This window comes from Leucoraja erinacea, chromosome 9 (assembly GCF_028641065.1).
Source record: "Leucoraja erinacea ecotype New England chromosome 9, Leri_hhj_1, whole genome shotgun sequence".
Lineage (NCBI taxonomy): Eukaryota > Metazoa > Chordata > Chondrichthyes > Rajiformes > Rajidae > Leucoraja > Leucoraja erinaceus.
The window spans coordinates 68,825,265-68,852,568 of record NC_073385.1 but is presented as its reverse complement, the minus strand read 5'-3'; the positions used below and the strand labels follow the sequence as shown (position 1 = coordinate 68,852,568).

The 27,304-nt window shown below is 46.4% G+C and overlaps 1 protein-coding gene across 3 annotated transcripts in view; it reads left to right on the top strand.

The window, feature by feature from the left end:
• The window catches only part of LOC129700559 (ena/VASP-like protein), a 250,622-nt gene extending 224,510 nt beyond the window's left edge, over positions 1-26,112 (top strand). For all 3 annotated transcript variants that reach the window (XM_055641165.1, XM_055641163.1, XM_055641164.1), the window contains 3 exons: positions 22,386-22,455; positions 23,567-23,624; positions 25,978-26,112. In XM_055641165.1, coding sequence (XP_055497140.1) covers positions 22,386-22,455; positions 23,567-23,624; positions 25,978-26,015 — 166 coding nt within the window. In that variant the 3' untranslated portion in view covers positions 26,016-26,112. The remainder of the gene's footprint in view (positions 1-22,385; positions 22,456-23,566; positions 23,625-25,977) is intronic.
• The last annotated feature ends 1,192 nt before the right edge of the window (positions 26,113-27,304 follow it).

Genomic DNA, 27,304 nt, shown 5'->3' with positions numbered 1-27,304 from the left:
GTGGATGTTCGGAGGGATGCTGACATGGTGTCGACGGTTTGTTATGATAATCCCAGTCCCAGAAGTGGTTTGTGCAGAATCTGCAACCCAGGAGTTTGATTTTTTCATGGCACGGGTGGGTTGTGCCCGACACTGGGTGTGTTAATAACTCTGGGTCACTGGGGAATACCATCGGAGGTTCAACAACCATGTCATGGAGTATTGGGAACCATGGCTGTGTAGGCCAGTCGGGTACTATCAAAATACCTGAAGCAGAGTCCATTTGTACTGTGCGTAGTCCCCGACTGATGAGGCAGAAGGGAGGAAATGCATAGAAGAAGAATTTCCCCAATCCAGCGCAAACGCATCTACCGCTGCTGCCTCAGGGTCTGGTTCCCAAGCGACATACATAGGTACCTGGTGATTTAGCCTTGATGCAAATAAATCGATATCTGGCGTGCCATATTGCGTGATAACTTTTGTGGGGAAAAAAATTTTGGGTGGTTTTTAACATCCATTCGATGTTGTCATTAAATTTACGTGACCTGGTGTCTGCCACTGTATTTAGCTTACCTGACAGGTAAGTTACTGATAGCCAAATATGTCTTTGGACACACCATTGCCAAATTGTGTTGACCAACTTGTCGCATGATACCGATTTTATGCCGCCCATATGGTTAATGTAGGCCACCACCGTAGTATTATCTATTTGTAACCGTACATGCAAGTGATGCATATTTATGCATATGCTGTTAAACCATAAAAGTCACCAAACATCTCTAGATAATTAATGCCCAGTGTAAGTGGCAACGATGATTCTGGGTTAGTCCATCTACTACTTGTGCTGGATATAGAGTTAGTTGCTCCCCAGCCTTGAGCACTGTCATCTGTTTGGATAACTGACGTAGGGTTAGTGATGATAATAGACTGAAACTATGTCAAACGTTTTTTGCCCACCACTGTAGTTCTGATATTACTTCAGTGGGGAACTTCATGAAACGATCATAATGACCTGTATGTCGTTTTTGGTACAAAGGTCCGAATTATGTAGCCGGAAATGCTGCTACCATTATCCCAATTACTCTGTTACTTGTCGAGTAGTTGTTAGTTTGTTGACCATTAAATTGTTGTACGATTGTGCCAATTCAACTATGTTGTCTCTTGGCAATGTTACTGAATGTTACGTAGACTGAATTAATTGTGAAGCCCAAGTAGTCCATGATTGTGGATGGCTTCAACTTAGATTTATCTGGATGTAAGACAACCCCAGGGTTTCGAATAACTGTTTGATAGCTGAACAGCTAACGTAGTCAAATTCATGGTCTTGCCTACCATTTAGGATATCTTCAAGATATGCCATGACAATATGTTTTTGTCTTCTGAATATTGCCAGAGCTGGTTTTAGTGTCTTGGTGACACTCTTGGGCTGATGTGAGCCCATTGGGTAACGCTTTAAACTGCTATAGCTGCCCCATCCAGGTAAATTTCAGGTATCTGCGATGATCCTTGTGAATGGTACTAAATAGTAAACATCTTTAAGATGAATGCTTGCCATGAAGTATCCTTTGGAATTTAGTTGTTTGGCAGTAACAACTGGTTCCATTTTGAAATGTATATACTTAACAAATATATTTAGTGAAGCTAAGTCAATGATGATGGGACATCGACCATCTTTTTTGGGTTTAGTGAATATATTTGATATGAATTGCAAGGGTTCAGGTTTCCCCATGATACCCTTTGTAATTATTCTCACCAGTTCAGCTTGTCCCTCTCGTTTCTTTAATGGAGAGGGGGAAATACCCTCTGGGGTGAATGTTGACCTGGTGGCAATTTTTCTAGTATGAATTGTATTTGTATTCACTAACGCCATTGAGTATATACTGATCACTCGTGATAGACTCCCATGTGTTGGTATGCTCTATATACTGGTAGGAACCAGACCCACCTACCTCCATGGTTATGGGTATTCTTCTGTTTCCTGCCGGTCCAACGAGTGTTGCACGTCGTCTGACGTGGCGGTGATGTTGGGGGTTGGCACATTTTCCATGGGGTCCACTCTGGGCCCTGGTCTAAAGAAGACTTTCGGTGATAGAATGCGGACCCCGAGCTTTCATCAGTCCGACATGGTAGACGTTGACTGATGGACGCGATGGGGTGCTGCTGCGTAGGAATTACTGTTTTTGGTTTGCTCGTCCCGGCCCTGCCCTCATGAGCCGAAAGTTTTGTAAAACCTCTTGCATGTCCTTCATATGCTTTGTGAGGTTTTTGCCAAAGAGCAGTGGGTCTGGCTCAGTGGCTGGGGTATGCACAACCCCGCAATGTAGGATTTTATGGCAGGTCTTTATGACTTGTTTACGAAGGTTGTGGTCACCTCCGTATTTGTCCATGGAACGAGGAAAAAACGATGTGATGGCTGTCGTCAGGCTTTTAACGGCCTCCTGCACGTGGGGTTTCCACGTAGCTGTCCACCACATCTAGCATCTCTTCCTGTTCCTGCACCCCTTGCATACTCCCGAGATCTTCAGCCATTGCCCCTGTTCTTGACCAGCCCAGTTCTGGTCACCAAAGCTATCCTCTGGAAAGGAGGAAGCAATGGACAGTGCACAAGGCACTGTGGAGGGAGTGCCTGACCCCCCTCTGCAAGGGCGCCCCTCCTGGCGCACACACACGCACACACACACATATATATAAAAACCCTTGGTCTGAGATCAGTCAGACTGTTCGTAAGACATCCACAACGTAAGTACAATTTAATGTATGTGTGTGTATATATCCTTACAACTATAAAACTCTGATCTTGGATGTGTGTGTGTGTGTATTTATTTGTTTGTGTGTGATCACACCTATTCGAAGAAATGACGCGCTAACGGGAACATTTTTACATATTCCGGTAGACAAAAATCGGCTTGCCTGAATATTTTGTGCTTTATTTCTTTAGTTATTAATAAAAATGTTCAAGAATCTGAAATATCTTTGAAAATAAAACCGAGCGGCTTTGGCTGATGACGTCACAATGGCTCCGAGTGCTGCGTCTGCGCTGCCATCTGACGTCCCGTCCCCCCCTCCCCCCCCCCCCCCGCCCTGAGCTGGCCGCCCCCTCTCATCGACCAAAGATCTTCGCTGATGGCTGCTTCGGCACAACCACCACTCCTTTGGTCGACACTCGCTCGTTCCTCGGCTCGGGACTCTCCCCCCCCCCTCTCCCCCCCTGCCCATCCCCCTCCCTCCCCACCCCCCCCCCCCCCCCCCCCCGCTCTCTCTCTCTCCTCCTCGGCTTGGCACGGGACTCCCACCCCCCCTCTCTCTCCCCTCTCTCCCCCCCCTCCCCCCCTCTCTCTCCCCCCTCTCTCCCTCCTCCCCCCCTCTCTCCCCCCTCTCTCCCCCCGCCCCTCCCTCTCTCATTCCTCACGCTCCCCCCCCCTCGGCTCGGCGTGGGACTCCCCCCCCTCTCTCCCCCTCTTCCCTCTCTTCCCCTCCCTCTCCCTCCTCTCTCTCCCCTTCTCCCCCGCTCCCACCCTCTGTCCCCTCCACCCCCTCTCCTCCAACCCCCCTCCCCCTCCCATTCCCCCCTCTCCCTCTCCTTTCCCCCCTTCCATCCCCCCACCGCCTCCCTTTCTCCCCCCCTCCTCCCCCCTACCCTCTCCCCCGCCCTCTTCTCCCCCCCCCTTGTCCCCCCCTCTCCCCTTGTCCCCCCTCTCCCTTTGTCTCTGCCTCTCTCTCTCTCTGTCTCTGCCCTCACTCTCTACCCCCCCTCCCTCTCTAGACGCGCCCGCAAGTTGGGGGCTATGCGTCAGTGGATAGGGCGGGTATGGGGTAAAAGGAGCCAATGAATAATAATATAATATTAAGGGGGTTGGTTAGTGTGTGTGGCAGGTAGTTGGTGTGTGTGACGCCACAGGCCATCCTCCCCCCCCCCCCCCCCGCTACCGCGCGTTGAGGGGACGGGACCCAACGGGTCCCACTTGGTCTAGTATATACTACATTTCTTTTTGTTTATTATATTGATTACAAAATACTATGTTTACATATCTGTTGTGCTGCTGCAAGCAAGAATAATCAATGTTCTGTTTCGGACATATGACAATAAAACACTCTTGACTCTTGAGTCTCCCGGTGGCCCAGCACTTCAACTCCCCCTCTCATTCCCAATCTGACCTTTCTGCCCTGGGCCTCCTCTGTTGTCAGAGTGAGGCCCAGCGCAAATTGGAGGAACAGCATCTCATATTTCACTTGGGCAGTTTACACCCCAGCGGTATGAACGTTGATAGCCCTTGCTTTCTCTCTCCATCCCCTTCCCCTTCACAGTTCACCCTCCAGTCTTACTGTCTCCGCCTACATTCTATCTTTGTCCTGCACCCTCCCCTGACATCAGTCTGAAGAAGGGTCTCGACCCGAAACGTTGTCCATTCCTTCTCTCCATAGATGAAACCTCAATGAATCTCAGTACTGAGGTTAACAGTAAACCATCGTCAATGTAAGCCTACATGTGTGTCTGCAGTCAGCATTTAGACAGGGTTCGATGTGGGCCCGTTACTGTTTGTCATCTACATCAATGATTTGGATGAGAACATACAGGGCAAGATTAGCAAGTTTGCTGATGATACAAAAGTGTGTGGTTTTGCAGATAGTGAAGATGGTTGTGAACGATTACAGCAGGATCTGGATCGATTGGCCAGGTGGGCGGAGGAATGGTTGATGGAATTTAATACAGAGAAGTCTGAGGTGTTGAAATTTGGGACATCGAACCAGGGCAGGGCCTACACAGTGAATGGTGGGCCTCTGGGTAGTGTTGTAGAGCAGAGGGATCTAGGAGTACAGGTGCATGGTTCCTTGAAGGTCGAGTCACAGGTAGATAAGGTGGTCAAAAAGGCTTTTGGCATTTTGGCCTTGTATTGAGTATAGCAGTTGGGAGGTCATGTTGCAGTTGTATGAGACCGCATTTCCAATATTGTGTTCAGTTCTGGGCACCATGTTATAGGAAGGATATTGTCAACCTTGAAAGGGTTCAGAAAAGATTTACAAGGATGTTGCCAGGACTAGAGGGTGTGAGCTATAGGGAGAGGTTGAGTAGGCTGGGTCTCTATTCCATAAAGCACAGGAGGATGAGGGGAGATCTTATAGAGGTATACAAAATCATGAGATCGGGTAGATGCACAGGAAGGTAGACACAAAATGCTGTAGTAACTCAGCGGGGCAGGCAGCATCTCAGGAGAGAAGGAATGGGTGACCTTTCGGGTCGAGACCCTTCTTCAGGCTAAACAGAGTCTTGCTCAAGAGTAGGGGAATCGAGGACCAGAGGACATAGATTCAAGGTGTAATGGCAGATTTTCAACTTATCTAGAGTCTTCTTTTCCAGTTGCCATTAATACTCAGGTACAGCATCTTACGCAGACCCAATAGAACAGATCTTTCAGTTGTAATTTCCAGTTTAGTTGGATGTTTATTGAAGTAGCTGTACCAACAAAGAGATGAACGTACCAGGTCTTCCTAATTCTGCATGCAACTTGTAGCTGGTTGCTCTGTCCCTGGTCTGGTGAGAACTGGATGCTCTCCCTCCCTGTGCCTGCCCCTCCCTGTCCACTATGCAGTTACATATACACCGCCCTGTGCATCTAATCACCGCACCCAAGTGTCCAAAATAATACTGCAAGTTTATCTCAGCAAAATACTATGATATGCCAGCAATAAACATAAATGGCTCCGACACAAGGTGAAGGGGGGAAAATTTAATAGGAATCTGAGGGGTAACTTTTTCACACAAAGGGTGGTGGGTGTATGGAACAAGCTGCCAGAGGAGGTAGTTAAGGCTGGGACTATCCCATCATTTAAGAAACAGTTAAACAGGTACATATGATCGGTGGGCGGCGCGACTCACGTCGCAGCGGCCTCTGCAGTCCGTCTGTCTTTTTATTATTTTTTGTCTCGTTTGAATGTAGTTTTTATTAAATTGTTTTTGTGTATGTGTGTGTGTGGGGGGTGGGGGGAAACTTTAAAAATCTATCCCCTGCATGGAGAACCCGACCTTTCCCCTGTCGTTGGGGCTGAGCAACGTGGAGCGACCTCCAGCAGGAACGACCTGGGGCTCCAGTTGCGGAGCCTGCGGACCTACTCACCATCACGGAGCTGGCCGAGTTCGGAGCGGGTGGAGCGGTGGTGGTGCGCTGCTGTGACCCGACCCCTGGAGATTCGGAGGCTCCAACCGCAGGTCTGGTGGACAGGAACACCGGGAGCCCGCGGGTCCCTGCTGGGAGACCGCTTTTCGGGGCTTCCGCAATGGCGACTTCTCCCGCCCGAGTTGCGGGGTCGAAGAGCACCTGGAGCGGGGCCTGACATCACCGCCCGGCGCGGCTTGGAATGGCTGCAGGACTTTGCTAGCGCCCGCCGGGGGCTCCAACATCAAGACCCAGAGCGCGGCCTTGCATCACCCGGCATGGCTTCAATGGCCACGGGACAATTGCCATCGCCCGCCGGGGGCTTTGACTCTGACATCGGGAGGGGAATGGGGAGTGCAGGGGAGAGATAAGTCTTTGCCTTCCATCACAGCGAGGAGGAGATGCGCTGTGATGGATGTCTGTGTAAATTGTGTTGTGTCTTGGGTCTTTCTTGTGTGTATGACTGCAGAAACAACATTTCGTTTGAGCTCCAATGGGGTTCAAATGACAAATAAATTATATTGTATTGTATTGGATAGGACAGGTTTGGAGGGATATGGACCAAGCGCGGGCAAGTGGGACTAGTGTAGCTGGGACATTGTTGGCTGGTGTGGGCAGGTTGGGCCGAAGGGCCTGTTTCCACACTGTATCACTCTATGACTCTAAGAGAACATGTACAATATGGCCCAGAAATGGCTGTCATCTGCAACAAATTACTATGCAGAACATTTCCATGGACACAAAGACAATTGTACAAAGATAACTTGTAGGGAATGTTTTGTTTTTTTTTTGTTTTTTTTAATTAGAAGTACAGTAAATGACAGTAATGCACATCAGATAAATCTTATTACATTTTGTTGTACCACTTCGTTTTTCGAGCTTTAATAAAGGTAGAAATAAAAGAAGTAAGGAAAGTGAGCAAGAGTCGTGAAGGTGCAGGAAAGTGTTGGGAGAAGAGAGCCCCTTGGGGAAGAAATTAGAGAAGGAAGTAAAGAAAGGAAATAAGACCCTAGAAAGAAAAGAAAAAAAAAAGGAAAAACAATCGCTCTATTGTAACACAAAACTCCGCAAAAAAGGATATACCAATCGTGTTTTTTTTTTTTTATTTATTTTATACCAGATCCTGGGAATCTAATAGGGAATTTGATTAATAAGTTTGCACTCGTGAAATAACATCTAAACATTTGTGCTGATAAAAGGATCAACACATCCAAATTTAACATTTCACCGAATCTAATTCTCAAGGGAATGTGCCTATGTGTTACTGTACTTTTACTTATAGTTGTCATAATGAAGTTATTAAATAGCTGCTGGCTTGTTCTCTGGTCAGTTCCATAGTATTAGATGCAGTGTAAAGGCAGCCCATGCATTCACATTGTTGAAGTAAGCATTTCAGATGCGCCAATGCTGTCTAAAATATCTAAGGAATGTGCAGTGAAGATGCCTCACATTTTTGCTATTCCTGTTTGCTGGCTTTTATATACGGGAACATAATTGCCTAGAAATTAGACTTTAGATATTCGTGCAATGCCAAATGGATGCTGCACATGATGCTAATACCAGATCATAAATCAAAAATTAATGTGCAAAATTGGGACATTTGTTTCAAGCGACCATTGAGACAAGTAGCTTTGAAAGCTTTCTTTTTAAATTAATTAATTATTTTTTAAACCGGGACAGTGCATATTGATAAACATTTACATGTAAATATGCAAGATTATAGCCAGTAGCTCATTTCCATCTTTAATTGGCCGCAGCATGCCTGACAGGCAGCTGTTGTGCCATTTATCCACAATCTACTCAAGTGGAATAACTCTTTGAAGGATGGGTAGGAAGGAACTGCAGATGCTGGTTTAAACCGAAGATAGGCACAAAAAGCTGGAGCAACTCAGCGGGACAGGCAGCATCTCTGGAGAGAAGGAATGGGTGGCGATTTGGGTCGGGCACAACCAAATATGTAAACATAGTAGGTAGATATAAAATGCTGGGGAAACTCAGCGGGTGAGTCAGGATCCATGGAGAGAAGGAATTGGCCATGTTTCAGATCGAGAGACCTTAAGACCTTAAAACATAGCGTTGAACATAGACTTTAAACATATTTATTTACAGAACACTATATTTTATATATGTATACACACACACACATGTGGGTGTGAAATGGGTATATATGTATAATAATAATAATAATAATTTTATTTATAGAGCACTTTAAAAACAAACATAGCTGCAACAAAGTGCTGTACATCACTAATCATTGACAAAAAAGTTAATACACACCAAAAATAACAATCAAAAGAAATACAGGTGCACAACCTTTTATCCGAAAGCCTTGGGACCAGACACTTTTCGTAATTCAGAATTTTTCGGCTTTCGGAATGGAAGATTTTTAGCGTAGATTTTAACGGCTGGCTCAGTGGTAGAGTGCTCGGCTCATATCCGCAAGGTCGCGAGTTTGCGCCTCGATCCTGGCAGTTACTCGATCGCGAGTTTGAGTCTTCAATGTAGTTTTTTCTTGCAGAATAGGAGAGAATAGGGAGGGTTAGGCTGGGATCATTCTCTGCGAGATAATCTTAGTGTGGGAGACAAGTGTAGGAGAGGTGTACTGACTGTGTGGGCAGAACTTTGGAAGTGATTGCCCACCATTCTCAAAAGCCGCTGTGTCTCCCTGTCCCTCCAACTCCAGAGGAATCCGCTCCCCGATGGGCCGCTACGGCGATAAGTGGCAGTTCGCCCACAGCCCGAGCTGCGCCCCCTCATCCGCAACCCGGGTTCCTCTGGAGTTGGAGCGGGGCTGGGCTAGAGTTGTTGCTGGCTGTGAGTCTCTGGGATCTCCGTGCTTGCAGTGGGCCTGGGGGTCGGTGTCCCGATGAGGGGGCGCAGCTCGGGCTGTGGGCGAACTGCCACTTGTCGCTGTAGCGGCCCATCGGGGAGCGGCTTCTGGTGGTCCTGACGTCTCTCAGCTCCTGGCCAGGGGGGTGGCCGGAGACGTCAGGACCAACAAGAACCCGCTCCCCGATGGGCCGCTACAGCGACAAGTGGCACTTCGCCCACAGCCCGAGCTGCGCCCCCTTATCCGCAACCCGGGTTCCTCTGGAGTTGGAGCGGGGCTGGGCTAGAGTTGCTGCTGGCTGTGAGTCTCTGGGATCTCCGTGCTTGCAGTCGGTGTCCCGTTGGTCCTGATGTCTCCGGCCACCCCCCTGGAATGGAGCTGAGACTGGGAACTGTACCGCCCTTGCCCCCTCCCTCTGCAACTGCAAACAACCCCACACTTCCCAGTCTCAGCTCCTGTACAGGGGGTGGCCGGAGACGTCACAGCCCGAGCCATCAGCTTCTGTCCCTACGGGGACAGCGGAGAGCGTGTTCCTCTGGAATTGGAACGGGACTGGGCTGCTGCTGGCTGTGGGTCTCTGGGATCTCCGTGCTTGCAGTGGGCCTGGGGGTCGGTGTCCCGTTGGTCCTGACGTCTCCGGTGACTGGCACTGGCTCCAACGTGAAGACAGTGCAAAGCCCCCGCGCCGGTGCAATGCGCGGGGAGCTGGAGAAGGGAGGAAAGGGGTCACACACATGGCCGGGAAGCAGAGGGGTGTAGGTGGGGTGAAACTGAAGGGAGCGACAATCTGCTGCTGCCTGCCCGCTGAGTTTAAAAAGTTCCCACGCAAGACTCACGATACACTGTGTATCATGTCTACCGTGGGAAGTTTTTAACTCAGCGGGCAGGTAGCAGCAGATTGTCAATTATTAACCCTCCCGCGCAATATACCCTCACCTTCTCTTTTATGAATGGGGATTTAGTTCCCCTTTCTTCGAGGACCGACCGGAGGTTCCGCTGTCACCTCTGCGGGCCGCCCTCGGTGAACGTCTTCAAGGACCTTTCTTCAAGGACTGAAAAAATGTCCGCTATTCGGAGGTTTTCGTTATTTGGATCGTCGGATAAAAGGTTGTGCACCTGTAGTAGGAAAAGACATGGAAAATAAAGAAACATCAAAAACACCACAAACAGAAGCAAAGCCTCAGGCATGGTCAAAAGCCAGGGAGTACAAATGTGGTTTAACACTGGATTTGAAGATGGACAGTGAGGGGGCCTGTCTGATGTGCAACGGCAGGGTGTTCCAGAGTGCCGGAGCAGCAACAGAGAAGGCTCTATCCCCTCTGAGCCTCCGACTAGACCTCGGAGTATGTGTGTGTAATATATATATATACACATTTTATTGTGCTCAGTACTGACACCATGTGTGCAACAAACAGCAATGAATCTCAACACTGAGGAAGAAGAAGGGTCTCAACCCCAAACGTCACCCATTCCTTCTCTCCAGAGATGCTGCCTGCCCCGCTGAGTTACTCCAGCATTTTGTGTCTATCTTCAGCTCTTTCAAGGAGATCCCTCCGTGGCAGCCACAGGGAATGGGTGGGTATAACAGGCCATGGGTCCTCCAGAGAGATGCTCCCTGACCAAGGAGAGGATAAGATGCCACCTTGCAGTCACAGATGGATCCAGGTCCTAGCAGATATCTAGCGGATCTACAGAAGCCAGCATCTTTAGAAGGCGGCACAGTGGGGCAACGGTAGAGTTGCTGCCTCACAGTGCCATCGACCCTGGTTCAATCCTGTCCTCGAGTGCTCACTGTGTGGAGTTTGAACGTCCTCCCTGCGACTGCGTGGATTTTCTCCTCACATCTCAAGACTTGCATGTTTGTAGGTTAATTGGCTTCTGTAAGTTGTCGCTAGTGTGTAGGGTGTTGATATGAAAGTGGGATAACATAGAACTCGTGTGAACGGGTGATCGATGGCTGGTGTGGATCATTGGGCCAAAGGGCCGGTTTCCACGTTGTATCTCTAAACTAAACTACAGAGGCGTGGCAACATTTGCATTTTTGCAAACTAAAAATTACCAACGAGAGCTCTTTTAAGTGGGGCCATTTTAAATCATGCTCTTTTCTTGACTTTCAGTGTGATGAAGGCCATGCTAATCAGTTATCCACAAGATTGGTTTATCTTTCAAAGAAGGTTTAGTTTAGTTTAATTTAGTATAGAGATACAGCATGGAAACGGGCCCTTTGGTCCACCGAGTCTGCATGGGCCAGCGATCTCCGTACACGAGCACTATCCTACACATTAACGACAAATTCTTACCAAAGCTGATTAACCTACAAATCTGTTCATCTTTTGGAGGAAACCCACGCAGTCATAAGATGAACGTACAAACTCCGTGCAGGCAGCACCCGTAGTCAGGATCGAACCTGGGTCTCTGGCGCTGTGAGGTAGCAACTCTACCGCTGCACCACCGTGCCGCCCCTCCAAAGATGTCACGACCTTTGGTCCAATTTCTGTTGTTAAATAATTAACACAAGCAACGCACATTGATGATGGAAGTGATTGGTGCGATATCTCAGGGGCAGAATGTATAGTAAAAACAGGAGAAACACTTCAAAATATGCAACGGTGATGATGATGATGATAATACTTTTTTGTCACATGTACCTAGGTATAGTGAAATTCTTTGTTTTACGTAAAATCGTACTATAGATAAGCATAATCATAGATAAGTACAAAAGTGCTCAATTGTAGTGTAATTGTAGACATCACTGAGATAAAGAGTCGACATGTTTCTGATGCCAACAACGTTTCAAAGTACTTAAGTGCGCAGAATCTTATCTTGGCCTTAAAGGCCCGTTGTCATGGCGACATCGAGCATCTCCTACATATAACCATATAACAATTACAGCACGGAAACAGGCCATCTCGGCCCTACAAGTCCGTGCCGAACAACTTTTTTCCCTTAGTCCCACCTGCCTGCACTCATACCATAACCCTCCATTCCCTTCTCATCCATATGCCTATCCAATTTATTTTTAAATGATACCAACGAACCTGCCGCTTCCACTGGAAGCTCATTCCACACCACTACCACTCTCTGAGTAAAGAAGTTCCCCCTCATGTTACCCCTAAACTTCTGTCCCTTAATTCTGAAGTCATGTCCTCTTGTTTGAATCTTCCCTATTCTCAAAGGGAAAAGCTTGTCCACGTCAAATTCTGTCTATCCTTCTCATCATTTTAAAGACCTCTATCAAGTCAAGCTATATTTAAGAGGGAGTTAGATGTAGCCCTTGTGGCTAAGGGGATCAGGGGGTATGGAGAGAAGGCAGGTACGGGATTCTGAGTTGGATGATCAGCCATGATCATATTGAATGGTGGTGCAGGCTCGAAGGGCCAAATGGCCTACTCCTGCACTTAATTTCTATGTTTCTATGTCCCCCCCTTAACCTTCTGCGCTCCAGAGAATAAAGACCTAACTTATTCAACCTATCTCTGTAACTTAGTTGCTGAAACCCAGGCAACATTCTAGTAAATCTCCTCTGTACTCTCTCTAGTTTGTTGACATCCTTCCTATAATTGGGCGACCAAAATTGTACACCATACTCCAGATTTTACCTCACCAATGCCTTGTACAATTTTAACATTACATCCCAGCTTCTATACATCGGCCGCCATTTTGAAAATGGCCCCTTGTCCAGCACCTGCTGCCGTTGCCGGCTCCCTCCACCTTCCACCTTCCTCCCCGGTCTTCGTTGTCAAGTAGGAGACGAGTGTTGGATGTCTCCAGGTGGGTTCCCCGTGAGCCAGCCCGGCTATTGCGGCCTGGCCGCGGCTTGCGGGGACCTTCCGTCGCCCCGCAGAGCCACTTGGAGCTTGTTATGCATGATCAGCACGGATTGTGGGAAACGCATCTAAATTTCTAGATATATAATTCTTAAATATTGATGTTAGAATATTGAATTCAGTCTTTTCTCCAATTCCGTTCCATTGTTTTAGAAATACATTAATGATGAAGCAACCTGAAGCTAAGAATGTTGAGCAGTCTCATCCTTCATCCTCTAGGTACAAATAAAAACAGCACCTTCACACCCCTTTCAGTTTGTTCATTCATCGATTTGCATCTCCTTGCCAACTGCAGGCTGAATATCCACAAACAATAATCGCACCAATTGCATTATTTAATAGCTTGCTTCAACTTGCCCTTCCCTGGCAATGTGCTATTCCCTGTGTGCGTCCAACCTGAAAATTATGTGCTGGTTTTGATATACTAAAGAATGTTTCTATTCACTAAAGTATACAAAATATCCCATGTAATTAAATTAATAGCAAGGCTCCAGATAATCCATAATGCTTGGGACAAAGTCCCACCATTTATTTATTTGCCTCTGTTCTCCACAATTTGAGATTTGTAATGGAAAAAATCTCATGTGGTTAAAGTGCACGTTGTCAGATTTTAATAAAGGCCATTTTTATACATTTTGGTTTCACCATGTAGAAATTACAGCAGTGTTTATACATAGTCCCCCCCCCCCCCCATTTCAGGGCACCATAATGTTTGGGACACAGCAATGTCATGTAAATGAAAGTAGTCATGTTTAGCATTTTGTTGCATATCCTTTGTATTCATGGAGTCTGCGATTCATAGACATCACCAGTTGCTGGGTGTCTTCTCTGGTGATGCTCTGCCAGGCCTGTATTGCAGCCATCTTTAGCTTATGCTTGTTTTGGGGGCTAGTCCCCTTCAGTTTTCCCTTCAGCATGTAAAAGTCATGCTCAATTGGGTTCAGATCGGGTGATTAACTTGGCCACTCAAGAATTTACCTTTTTTTAGCTTTGAAAACCTCCTTTGGTGCTTCAGCAGTATGTTTGGGATCATTGTCTTGCTGTAGAATGAACCGCCGGCCAATGAGTTTGAACTTGAGCAGATAGGATGTGTCTGTACATTTCAGAATTCATTATGCTACTACCATCAGCAGTTGTATCATCAATGAAGATAAGTGAGCCAGTACCTTCAGCAGCCATACATGCCCAGGTCATAACACCCCCACCACTGTGTTTCACAGATGAGGTGGTATGCTTTGGATCTTGGGCAGTTCTTTCTCTCCTCCATACTTTGCTCTTGCCATCACTCTGATATGTTAATCTTCGTCTCATCTGTCCACAAGACCTTTTTCCAGAACTGTGGTTGCTCTTTTAAGTACTTCTTGGCAAACTGTGACCTGGCCATCTATTTTTGTGGCTAACTTGCATCTTGCAGTGTAACCTCTGTATTTCTGTTCGTGAAGTCTTCTGCGGACAGTGGTCATTGACAAATCCACACCTGACTCCTGAAGGGTGTTTCTGATCTGTCGGACAGGTGTTTGGGGATTTTTCTTTATTATAGTGAGAATTCTTCTGTCATCAGCTGTGGAGGTCTTCCTTGGCCTGTCAGTCCCTTTGCAATTAATAAGCTCACCAGTGCTCTCTTTCTTCTTAGTGATGTTCCAAACAGTTGATTTTGGTAAGCCTAAGGTTTGGCTGATGTCTCTAACAGTTTTATTCTTGTTTCTCAGTCTCATAATGGCTTCTTTGACTTTCATTGCCACAACTTTGGTCCTCATGTTGATAAACAGCAATAAAAGCTTCCAAAGGTGATGGAAAGACTGGAGGAAAGACTAGGTGCTGAGAGCTCTCTTATACCTGCATTAAGGAGGCAATTAAACACACCTGAGAAATTACAATCACCTGTGAAGCCATGTGTCCCAAACATTATGGTGCCCTGAAATGGGGGGACTATGTATAAACACTGCTGTAATTTCTACATGGTGAAACCAAAATGTAGAAAAATGGCCTTTAATAAATTCTGACAATGTGCACTTTAACCACATGTGATTTTTTTCTATCACAAATCTCAAATTGTGGAGTACAGAGGCAAATAAATAAATGATGGGTCTTTGTCCCAAACATTATGTGTTGCAAATAGCATGAAATGATTTGCACTTGAAAGAAACCTAAATTTCAGGCACAAGAAAAGACACAAAGTGCTGGAGTAACTCAGCGGGTGAGGCAGCATCTCTGGAGAACATGGATGGATGACATTTCGGGTCGAGACCCTTCCTGAGACTTCTTCTTAAATAATCGTACCCTAGCTTGATATAGCCCTTTTTTCTCAGTTTATAAAGCATTTTCACACTGACTGAAATTGCAAAAGGCAGCAACGTTTTTATATTTGAGTACATAACTCAATCAGTTCAGTTTCACCTCAGTTATCTGCTCTGGTTGAGAAAATTTTTAGTGCATACTGTAGGAACTAAAAAGCAAATTCAGCAACATATTGTGGAATGGTGGCACTTGTGAAAAACATTAAGATCAAAATGATTCCAGTAATCATCTCCATAAATCTCACACAATTTACTAGCCTCTTGGGTACTTTGTTAATCTTAGTTGAACGTTCCATGTGATGCTTCAACTGAAAAAGCAAAAGTCAAGAGTATTTTAGTATCATGTCCCAAAGTGGAACAATGAAATTCGTACTTGCAGCAACACAACAGATAAATAAATACAGTACTTTGTAAAACCCCTGATAAACAACAAACACGTTCAGTATATATAAAATAAATAACCAGGCAGATAAATAGACAATTAAATAGACAATAAAAGGATTCTTTATTAGGTGGGAGCAGATTTAAAGGCGTTAGTACTCAGAGATATCTTGATGTTTTGTGCATGGATTTACTGAAAATGCAGGTAAAACAAGCAATTTGGGATGTTATGTGCAGGAAGGAACTGCAGATGCTGGTTTGAACAGAAGATAGACATAAAAAAGCTGGAGTAACTCAGCGGGACAGGCAGCATCTGTGGAGGGAAGGAATAGGTGACGTTTCGGGTCGAGACCCTTCGTGAGACTTAGATAGAAACATAGAAAATAGGTGCAGGAGGAGGCCATTCGACCCTTCGAGCCAGCACCATTCGCCATTCAATATGATCATGGCTGATCGTCCACCATCAATAACCCGTGCCTGCCTTCTCCCCATATCCCTTGACTTCACTAGCCCCTAGAGCTCTATCTAACTCTCTCTTAAATCCATCCAGTGGTTTGGCCTCCACTGCCCTCTGTGGCAGGGAATTCCACAAATTCACAACTCTCTGGGTGAAAAAGTTTTTTTCTCACCTCAGTCTTAAATGGCCTCCCCTTTATTCTAAGGCTGTGGCCCAAGATGAGAGATATAGATGGTGATGTCGGGAGATGTGGAAGGAATGAATGAAAGATATGCAAGAAAGTAGCGATGACAAAGGAAACAGGTCGTTGTATTGTGGTAGCAAGTCTGGGTTAAAACGTGGTCGGAGAGCAGGATGAATCACAGGGGGAGAGCAGCAACAGAGGGTGTTGCAGAACACTCGTCGGAGAGAGGAGGAGAACTTCTAGGCATACCTTGAGGAGATTTCACAATGGAGCGGACAAAATGTGTAGGAAGTATAGGAGTATATTGAGTATAGGAGCAGGGAGGTTCTACTGCAGTTGTACAGGGTCTTGGTGAGACCACACCTGGCGTATTGCGTACAGTTTTGTCTCCAATTCTGAGGAAAGACATTATTGCCATAGAGGGCGTGCAGAGAAGGTTCACCAGACTGATTCCTGGGATGTCAGGACTGTCTTATGAAGAAAGACTGGATAGACTTGGTTTATACTCTCTAGAATTTAGGAGATTGAGAGGGGATCTTATAGAAACTTACAAAATTCTTAAGGGGTTGGACAGGCTAGATGCAGGAAGATTGTTCCCGATGTTGGGGAAGTCCAGGACAAGGGGTCACAGCTTAAGGATAAGGGGGAAATCCTTTAAAACCGAGATGAGAAGAACTTTTTTTCACACAGAGTGGTGAATCTCTGGAACTCTCTGCCGCAGAGGGTAGTTGAGGCCAGTTCATTGGCTATGTTTAAGAGGGAGTTAGATGTGGCCCTTGTGGCTAAGGGGATCAGGGGGTATGAAGAGAAGGCAGGTACGGGATACTGAGTTGGATGATCAGCCATGATCATATTGAATGGCGGTGCAGGCTCGAAGGGCCGAATGGCCTTCTCCTGCACCTAATTTCTATGTTTCTATGTTTCTATGAAGGAACTGGTTATTAGGGATGTACGTGGCCTGAGGATTTGAGAACAAGAATGAAGAATTCCTGCATCAATGATGTTGGGTCCTGGTGGGACTGTTTGTGGAATATTATGTGCAGGTTTGCCCCTTGTGAATAGGGAAGGATACACTAAGGAAGACACAGCAAAGGTGCTCTAGACTAATTTGCAATAAGACAGGTTTGTCAGATGGGGAATGATTAAGCAAACTAGCCCTATATTCAAACAGACACAGACTACTGGAGTAACTCAGCAAGTCAGGCAACATCCATGGTCTAAAGAAGGGACGGAGCCCAAAACATTACCTATTAGGCTGAAGAAGGTGTAGAAAAGAACTGCAGATGCCGGTTTAAATCGAAGATAGACACAGATTGCTGGAGTAACCCAGCGGGACAGGCAGCATCTCTGGAGAGAAGGAGATGTTGACGTTTCGGGTCGAGACCCTTCGTCAGACTGAAGAAGGATCAAGTCAAGTCAAGTCAAGTCAAGTCGAGTTTATTTGTCACATACACATACGAGATGTGCAGTGAAATGAAAGTGGCAATGCTCGCGGACTTTAGTGCAAAAGACAAACAACAAAACAACCAAACAAATTATAGACACAATCATAACACACATATTCTTTTTCATAATAGGTAATGGAAGGAAAAACGTTCTGTAGAGTTAGTCCCTGGTGAGATAGGCGTTTACAGTCCGAATTGCCTCTGGGAAGAAACTCCTTCTCAACCTCTCCGTTCTCACCGCATGGCAACGGAGGCGTTTGCCTGACCGTAGCAGCTGGAACAATCCGTTGCAGGGGTGGAAGGGGTCTCCCATGATTTTGTTTGCTCTGGAGTTGCACCTCCTGTTGTATAGTTCCTGCAGGGGGGTGAGTGAAGTTCCCATAGTGCGTTCGGCCGAACGCACTACTCTCTGCAGTGTCGACCCGAAACGTCACCAATTCCTTTGCTCCAGAGATGCTGCCTGTCCCACCGAGTTACTCCAGCAATCTGTGTCTAGTCTGAAGAAGGGTCCTGTCCCAAAGCATCACACATCCGTCTGAAGAAGGGTCCCGAATCAAAGTGTCACCTGTTCATGTTCTCCAGAGATGCTGCTTGACCTGCCGAGTAACTCCAGCACTTTGTGTCTATCCTTGGTATGAACCCGCATATGCAGTTCCTTTTTTTTTTCATTTTTATTACAAGTTTAGAAGAATGAGAGAAGATCTCATTGACATATGCAATATTCTATCCGGGCTGAACAGACAGATGCAATGTTAATTTTAACCTGGTTAAGGTGTCTTGGACCAGAGGTAAGTCTCAAAATAAGGGACAGGGATGAGAAGAAATGCTTTAATCCAGACACAATAGTTTTTAGGTTTCCCTGTCCAAAATGGCAGTGGAGGCTGGTTAGTTTTGTATAACCTGCAAACATCAGTAATTTGAAGTATTAATCATAAGATTATAAGTGATAGCAGAATTAGGCCATTCAGCCCATCAAGTCTTCCCTGCCATTCATTCATGGGTGATCTATTCCCCCCCCCCTCCTAACTCCATTCTCCCCATAACCTCTGACACCCGTACTAATCAAGAATCTATCAATCTCTGCCTGAAATATATCCACTGACTTTGCCTCCACAGCCGTCTGTGGCAAAGAATTCCACAGATAAAGGGAATTAAAGGTACACAAAAATGCTGGAGAAACTCAGCGCGTGCAGCAGCATCTATGGAGCAAAGGAAATAGGCAACGTTTCGGGCCAAAACCCTTCTTCGGCCCGAAACGTTGCCTATTTCCTTCGCTCCATAGATGCTGCTGCACTACAGCATTTCGATTTTCCAGCATCTGCAGTTCCTTCTGAAACACAAGGGAATTAAAGGGTTGGTTCGGAATGGGATGAATGTCCACTCTTGTTGATGGGCAATGTGGGAATCACAGGAACAAATGGATTAGTTTAGTTTAGAGATACAGTGTGGCAACAGGCCCTTCGGCCCACCGAGTCCATGCCAGCCAGCCACCGTCTGCTCACACCAGCTCTACACCCCAGGGGCAATTAACAGAAGCCTACAAGCCCGCATGCGTGTGAAGTGTGGAAGGAATCCGGAGCACCTGGAGAAAACCCACGCAGTCACGGGGTGAACAGACCACACCCGTGGTCAGGATCGAACCCAGGTCCCTGGCATTGTAAGGCAGCAACTCTACCACTGCGCCACCGTGTTTCCCTCACCCTCCAGCTATTTTTTTAACCTTCTAATGTTTTTACATTCTTGTGGGTTTAGTTTAGTTTAGAGATACAGCGCGGAAACAGGCCCTTCGGCCCACCGAGTCCGCACCGACCAGCGACCCCACATAGTAACACTACCCTACACACACTAGGGGCAATTCCTCAGTGGGGACAGTCTCCGCTAGCTCTGTACAAAGCCAGCACTGAAGCAAGGCAGTGATGGTAGCAGCCCGGCTTGCTTATGCAAATGGAGGGCCCCTTCTCTCCAATTACTGCAGCCACCCACACACACATCGAGTTTCAGGACGAGCTTGGAGAATGAGGGCCAGGTATGTGGGATTTACCCAGAGAGAGAGAGAGAGAGAGAGAGAGAGAGAGAGACGGCTCACACTGCCTCCTGCCGGCAGGAACATCTCAACCAGAGAAATGTTGCAATCCATTGTGTAGCAATGTCGAGCTTCATCACCGCCAATCCTTCAAAGACACAAACTCCTGTAGGAATTACTTTTATACTTGTTTATCATGCAAGGAGCGTGGAGCATGTTAGAGAGTGGACCAGATGTAATCACTCCTGTCTCCACAGTCAAGTATTTTGTTATATTCTTATTATAATTATTTTTTAGCGCTCAGACTTGCAGTGGAGGTTACTAATGGCAAATAACTGTGCTATAATGATAGCCCCCTCACCAGATGCACCAGGGAGGATTAAGGGGCAGGATAGAAGTGATTGGGGGGAGGGGAAGGGGGGGGATCAGATATTGTTACAAGTACATCTGGGTTCCATTGTAAATGTGCAAATGAGCAGGTACAATCCAATCTGCAGAGAAAGTCAACTTTGCTGTAAAACCCTCCTCTCTACCAGTAACTCAATTGAAATCCACGATGGCTACAAGACAGAAAGATAAATGTTTCATGTTAATTTGTGCCGGCTTGAAAAGCTAAACGCAAATGGTCGAAAGTAAAACATGTTTTCAAATATTTATGGAATGAAAGCAAGTAATTTTGTGGTTTCCCACACTCTCCAGCACCCTCCAGTCATTCATATAATTTTCATTAGGCAATGACATTTATGAATGTGTTCGGCTCTACATTCCAGCATTACGCCCATTGCAAAAAAAAAAATAGTTGCCATGAAGCTCTTAATTCCAGCAATCATCTCTTTGTGTTTTGGGCAGTGATTCGGGTGGGATGTCAGGACTGTCTTATGAAGAAAGACTGGATAGACTTGGTTTATACTCTCTAGAATTTAGGAGATTGAGAGGGGATCTTATAGAAACTTACAAAATTCTTAAGGGGTTGGACAGACTAGATGCAGGAAGATTGTTCCCGATGTTGGGGAAGTCCAGGACAAGGGGTCACAGCTTAAGGATAAGGGGGAAATCCTTTAAAACCGAGATGAGGAGAACTTTTTTCACACAGAGAGTGGTGAATCTCTGGAACTCTCTGCCGCAGAGGGTAGTTGAGGCCAGTTCATTGGCTATATTTAAGAGGGAGTTAGATGTGGCCCTTGTGGCCAAGGGGATCAGAGGGTATGGAGAGAAGGCAGGTATGGGATACTGAGTTGGATGATCAGCCATGATCATATTGAATGGCGGTGCAGGCTCGAAGGGCCGAATGGCCTACTCCTGCACCTAATTTCTATGTTTCTATGTTTCTATTCCCAACACACCTTTGTTGCATGACGAATTTTAACCAACAGTTATTCCCCATGGTATATCTCCACCTTTCCTTTTTCTTTTTTCTTATTTCTAAATCTTTCTGCCACATTACGTTGGTAGTTTAGGAGACTTTCTTTTGTTCTTTTTCGATCTATCTTTTTACTTTCCATTTTTTGTTCTTATTTGTTTTCTTTTTCATTTTCATAGTTTAGGTTGTAAGGTTAAAAATGAATAATTGTACAATTTTAGATGCCAAATGTTTTATCTCTGTGCAACTGCTTCTAATAAAAATAAATAAAAAAAAAAAAAAAAAAAAAAATTATTCCCCATTATAGACACAAAAAGCTGGAGTAACGCCCCCGTCCCACTTAGGAAACCTGAACGGAAACCTCTGGAGACTTTGCGCCCCACCCAAGGTTTCCGTGAGGTTCCCGGAGGTTTTTGTCAGTCTCCCTACCTGCTTCCACTACCTGCAACCTCCGGCAACCACCTGCAACCTCTGGGAACCGCACGGAAACCTTGGGTGGGGTGCAAAGTCTCCAGAGGTTTCCGTTCAGGTTTCCTAAGTGGGACAGGGGCATAATAACTCAGCGGGACAGGCAGCATGTCTGGAGAGAAGGAATGGGTGACATTGAAACATAGAAAATAGGTGCAGGAGTAGGCCATGGCTGATCATCCAACTCAGTATCCCATCCCTGCCTTCTCTCCATACCCCCTGATCCCTTTAGCCACAAGGGCCACGTCTAACTCCCTCTTAAATATAGCCAATGAACTGTGGCCTCAACTACCTTCTGTGGCAGAGAATTTGACAGATTCTGTGTATGAAAAAAATGTTTTTCTCATCTCGGTGCTAAAAGATTTCCCCCTTATCCTTAAACTGTGACCCCTTGTTCGGGACTTCCCCAACATCGGGAACAATCTTCCTGCATCTAGCCTGTCTAACCCCTTAAGAATGTTGTACGTTTCTATAAGATCCCCCCTCAATCTTCTAAATTCTACCGAGTACAAGCCGAGTCTATCCAGTCTTTCTTCATATGAAAGTCCTGACATCCCAGGAATCAGTCTGGTATCCTTAAACTGTGACCCCTTGTTCTGGACTTCTGACATTTTGAGTCGAGACCCTTCTTCACCCATTCTTTCTCTCTAGAGATGCTGCCTGTCCTGCTGAGTTACTCCAGGGTTTTTGTGTCTATCTTCGGTTTAAGCCAGCATCTGCAGTTCCTTCCGACACATTATTCCTCACGTCCTGGTTCCCCGCAGGTGTATAAGGGTATTTATACGTAGAGGGCATCAGACCACACAATGTTTTGAAATGCAAATACTAGTTGCAGGAATGACTCGTTGGTAAAACGGCCTTGGCTTTTTGGTGGGAATGCTGTCCCGGTTCTCGCGGCTGCGCTGTTTTGTATCACTGAAGCATTCATTTGTACAGAAATCCGCACTTCACGCCTGTGACTTACTTTACCCACTGCCCACAGACTGAAGCCCGGGAGCAGCACCTCCAATGACCTGGCCAACGATGCCTTAGACTTTGATCGGTTGAAGCAGGTAGGTGACGCACCATTCACAGAGTAGTCATACAGTCATACAGTGGTTAGGGTGCAGAGAAGATTTACGAGGGTGTTGCCGGGACTAGTGGGTGTGAGCTACAGGGAGAGGTTGAGTAGGCTGGGATTCTATTCCTTGGAGCGCAGGAGGTTGAGGTGTACAAAATGAATTAGCCCCCACTTCCGTGGCAGAGAGTTCCACAAGTTCACAACTCTCTGGGTAAAAAGTTTTTTCTCATCTCAGTTTTCAACGGCCTACCCCTATATTCTTAGACTGCGGCCCCTGGTTCTGGACTGCCCCAGGAGGATGAGGGGTGATCTTATAGAGGTGTATATAATCACGAGAGGAATAGATCGGGTAGACGCGCAGAGTCGCTTGCCCAGAGTAGGGGAATCGAGGACCAGAGGACATAGGTTTAAGGTGAAGTGGAAAAGATTTAATAGGAATGTCAGGGGTAACTTTTCCACACAAAGGGTGGTGGGTGTATGGAACAAGCTGCCAGAGGAGGTAGTTGAGGCTGGGACTAAGATAAAGTTCGACAGGTACATGCACTGGTGGACTGGGTCTACAAATATTGGTTGCCAGGAGACAAAGGGGCCCCACTTCATCAGGGGCCCACTTGATATAGGGAGCCCTCTTCATCAGGGGCCCACTTGCCATCGGGCAAGCTGACACCCGGGCCAGTCCGCCACTGGGTACATGGATAGGACAGGTTTGGAGGGATATGGACCAGACGCAGGTAGGTGGGACTAGAGGAGCATGTTGGGCAGGTGGGACATGTTGGCCAGTGTGGGCACATTGGCTTGTCCCCACGCTGTATCACTTTGTGACCATATGACACTAAACAGGCCCTTCGGCCCGTCTTGCCCACACCGGCCAACATGTCCCATCCACACTAGTCCCACCTGCCCGCGTTTGGCCCAGATCCCTCTAAACCTGTCCAATCCATGCAAAGAGGCTATGCTGCATTAAATGTTTATTATAGAATATTTATATTTTAAATGGTAAGAGTAGAGACATATTATTTCATGCTTTCTCATCCTGTCTATTTAATGTACAGAAAGGAACCTTTGTGTAAGTAAGCTCTCATTGTTATAACTTATACCCACAGGAAATACTGGATGAGGTTGTAAGGGAGTTGCATAAAGTGAAAGATGAGATTATAAATGGTGAGCGTTATATTTGTTCTTGGTTGTGATAAAAAAAAGTTGCACTTTAACATGTGTGAGGTCAGGTTTCATTGATTGTATTTTTTTTAATGCGTTTAATTGCCTTTGCAAGTTACATCCCGATCATTGCACCTGGTCTGAACTTGTACAATTTCTACATAATTGAAATTATGAGTCTCGTGTTTTCAAACAAAGCGCTGTAATGTTTTGCTGGTGCCCCTGAGTGGAGCATTTGTGAAACGGAGGTGGACACAGAGTGTTGGAGTAATGGCCCTGCCCCACGGTACGAGTTCATTCCAAGAACTCTCCCGAGTTTAAAAAAAAAATCAAACTCGTGGTAAGCACGGAGAATGAACGCAGCGGGTACGTCGGAGCTCGGGGACGTCTCTTAGCGGCTCGTAACGCTAACGGCAGGTACTCGGGAAGACTCGCTAACGGCAGGTAAGCACGGGAAGACTCGTGAAGATTTTTCAACATGTTGAAAAATGTCCACGAGAGCCCCGAGTACCGACGAGCGGCCATTACCATAAATCTCCGAGTTCCAATCAGGGCAAACTCGGGGAGAGCTCTTGGAATGAACTCGTACCGTGGGACAGGGCTTTAACTCAGCGGGTCAGGCAGCATCTCTGGAGAAACATGGATAGGTGACGTTTCGGATCAGGACCCTTCTTCAATCTAGACCTCCTCTATTTGCCAAATTTCAAAACCGTCATTGCCACAAATAGTACTTCATTGCATTCAGCAGAGTGTTATGTGACGTGAGGTGCAAGCAAAAAAAGGCAACGTCCAATATTTTCAACATAAGCATTGCAGAACATATTTCAAACAAAATGATGCCGGCAACCTTTTTGTGACCACAGAGGACTCCACGGTCGTCCTGCTGAGTTTCACTTGTTATCACCTTCCCCACAGCCAACAAGGGACCATTGTGGGCTCCAACTTTCCTTGCTCATCGCCGGCTTTGATTTGGTCTTTTGCATATCTTTCATTCATTTGTCCTGGGTACATTTTCATATCTCTCGGTTCCCTCTCCCCTGACTCTCAGTCTGAGGATTGAATGAATGAATGAACCCAAGGTATGCAAAGAGATCCACATAAAGGGCACAGACAAGGTTGCCAAGTATAACATGGCCGGTCCTGCTTTGTCCCTCCCCCCCTCTCGGCTGTCCCCCCCCCCCCCCCCCCCCATGCCATGCCAGGTCCTGTTTCCTTTATCATCGTTATGTTTTTAGCGTATCTGTCATCCATTTGTTCTATATATGTCTACATCACCGTCTATATATCTCGTTTCCCGCTCCCCTGACTCTCAGTCTGAAGAAGGGTCTCAACATGAAACATCACCTATTCCTTTTACAATCATACAATACAATACAATACAATTTATTTGTCATTTGGACCCCTTGAGGTCCAAACGAAATGACGTTTCTGCAGCCATACATTACAAACAAAAGACCCAAGACACAACATAATTTACATAAACATCCATCACATTGCTGTGATGGAAGGCCAAAAAAACTTATCTCTCCCCTGCAATCCTCCCCCCTCCCCCGATGTCAGAGTCAAAGTCAAAGCCCCCGGCTGGCGATGGCGATTGTCCTGCGGCCATTAAAGCCACGCCGGGTGATGCAAGGTCGCATACCGGGTCTTGTTGTTAGAGCCCCCGGCGTGCGCTCACAAAGTCCCGCGGCCATTCCAAGCCGCGCGGGGCGGTGATGTAAGGCCCCGCTCCAGGAGCTCTTCAACCCCGCAACTCGGGCGGGAGAAGTCGCCGCTGCGGAAGCCCCGAAAAGCGGTCTCCCTCCAGGGACCCGCGGGCTCCCGGTGTTGCCGTCTGCCAGACCCGCAGTTGCAGCCTCCGAATCTCCGGGGGTCGGGTGTTAGCAGCGCTCCACCACCGCTCCAACCGCTCCGGACTCGGCCAGCCCCGCGACGGTGAGTAGTCGGCAGCTCCGCAGCTGGAACCCCAGGTCGTTCCTGTTGGAGGCCGCTCCACGTTGCAGCCCCAACGACAACGGAGACCCGACAAAGAAAAAGTCGGGTCTCCCGTGCAGGGGAAAGATTTTAAAGTTACCCCTCCCCCCCATCCAACCCCCCCACACACATACCCCAACAAAAAAAAATACAAAAACTACATAAAAACGAGACAAAAAATAAAAAAAACACAGACTAACTACAGAGGCCGCTGCTGACAAGAGTCGCGCCGCCCAACAGAACTCCAGTTTTCTCCAGAGATGCTGCCTGACCCGCTGAGTTACTCTGGGATGTTGTGTCGATCGACGGAGGTTTGACCATGTTAAATGCAATCTACTGATCTTTGCTCAACCACTAACGGCCCACTTTCCTGTTTTTTCAGCCATTAGACAAGAATTGAGCAGAATCAGTACGACATAATGAATTTTGCACTTGAGGATGGGGGAAGTCCTCGGAGGGATGTGGGAAGAGGAGAGACAGCTGTGTGGAGGACAGTGTGGAAGATGACTAGAAGCTAATAGTGGATGCACTGAATGTCGCAGTTTTTAAAATCCTTCATTGAATAGTGGACTCACCATAATACTGCTGTTGGCTGCCTTGGGTCTGCTTCACATGAAAAGTCTTAATAATTTTCCAAAACAACAAAAAAAAACTCTCAATGATTTTTAATACAACTTGTGAATCTTATTTTCTAGGTTTTACAAAAAATTGCACATCTGTTTTATGTTAGCCTTTGTATTTTTTATTAGGTTATTTAAAGATTTACATTCTAGATTGTGTTTTTAGATAAAACCTTACACACACACACACACACATTTTGCTTTTTGTAGGCGAATATTTCAGTTATTTCTACCAGTAGACATTACCACAGTATTGTTAACTCTGTATTGAAAAGTCTTTGCCAACAAAGAGATCCTTGTAACATCAACAAACAGGCAGAAACTTGTATTAGTTATGATATGACAAAAGGTAACTGATTTCTCAAGCAATCTTGCAAACCTTATTAAAACAAGGTCCGACAATGTCAAGCAGTCTCTGTTGTCCATGTTGGAATGCAAACGGTACAAAGTTATTTGTTATCCAAACATTCTCGACTTACAAGCAAGCAGAGAGTCTACTCCATGCAGAGAACATGTTATCCACGGAGATGCCACGGAAAATTAGAAGCGACGAAAAGAAATTCCAGGTAATTAAATTTTTCACAAAATTGTCTTTGTACCGAAATATAACAACGGAGCTGAAACGATTAAGGTAGACACAAAATGCTGGAGTAACTCAGAGGGACAGGCAGCATCTCTTGGAGAGAAACAGTGGGTGACGTTTCGGGTCGAGACCCTTCTTCAGACCCGAAACGTCACCCTTTCCGTCTCTCCAGAGATGCTGCCTGTCCCGCTGAGTTAAGGGCCTGTCCCACTGTACGAGTGAATTCAAGAGCTCTCCCGAGTTTAAAGAAAATCAAACTTGTAGAATGTACGTAACGGGTACGTCGGAGCTCGGGACGTCTCTTAGCGGCTCGTAACGCTAACGGCAGGTACTCAGGAAACGTGGTAACTCGTGAAAAATTTTCAACATGTTGAAAAATGTCCACGAGAGCTCCGAGTACCTACGAGCGGCTATTACCGTAATTCTCCGAGTTCGAATCAGGGGAAACTTGGGAGAACTCTTGAATTACCTTGTACAGTGGGACAGCCCCATTACCCCAGCATTTT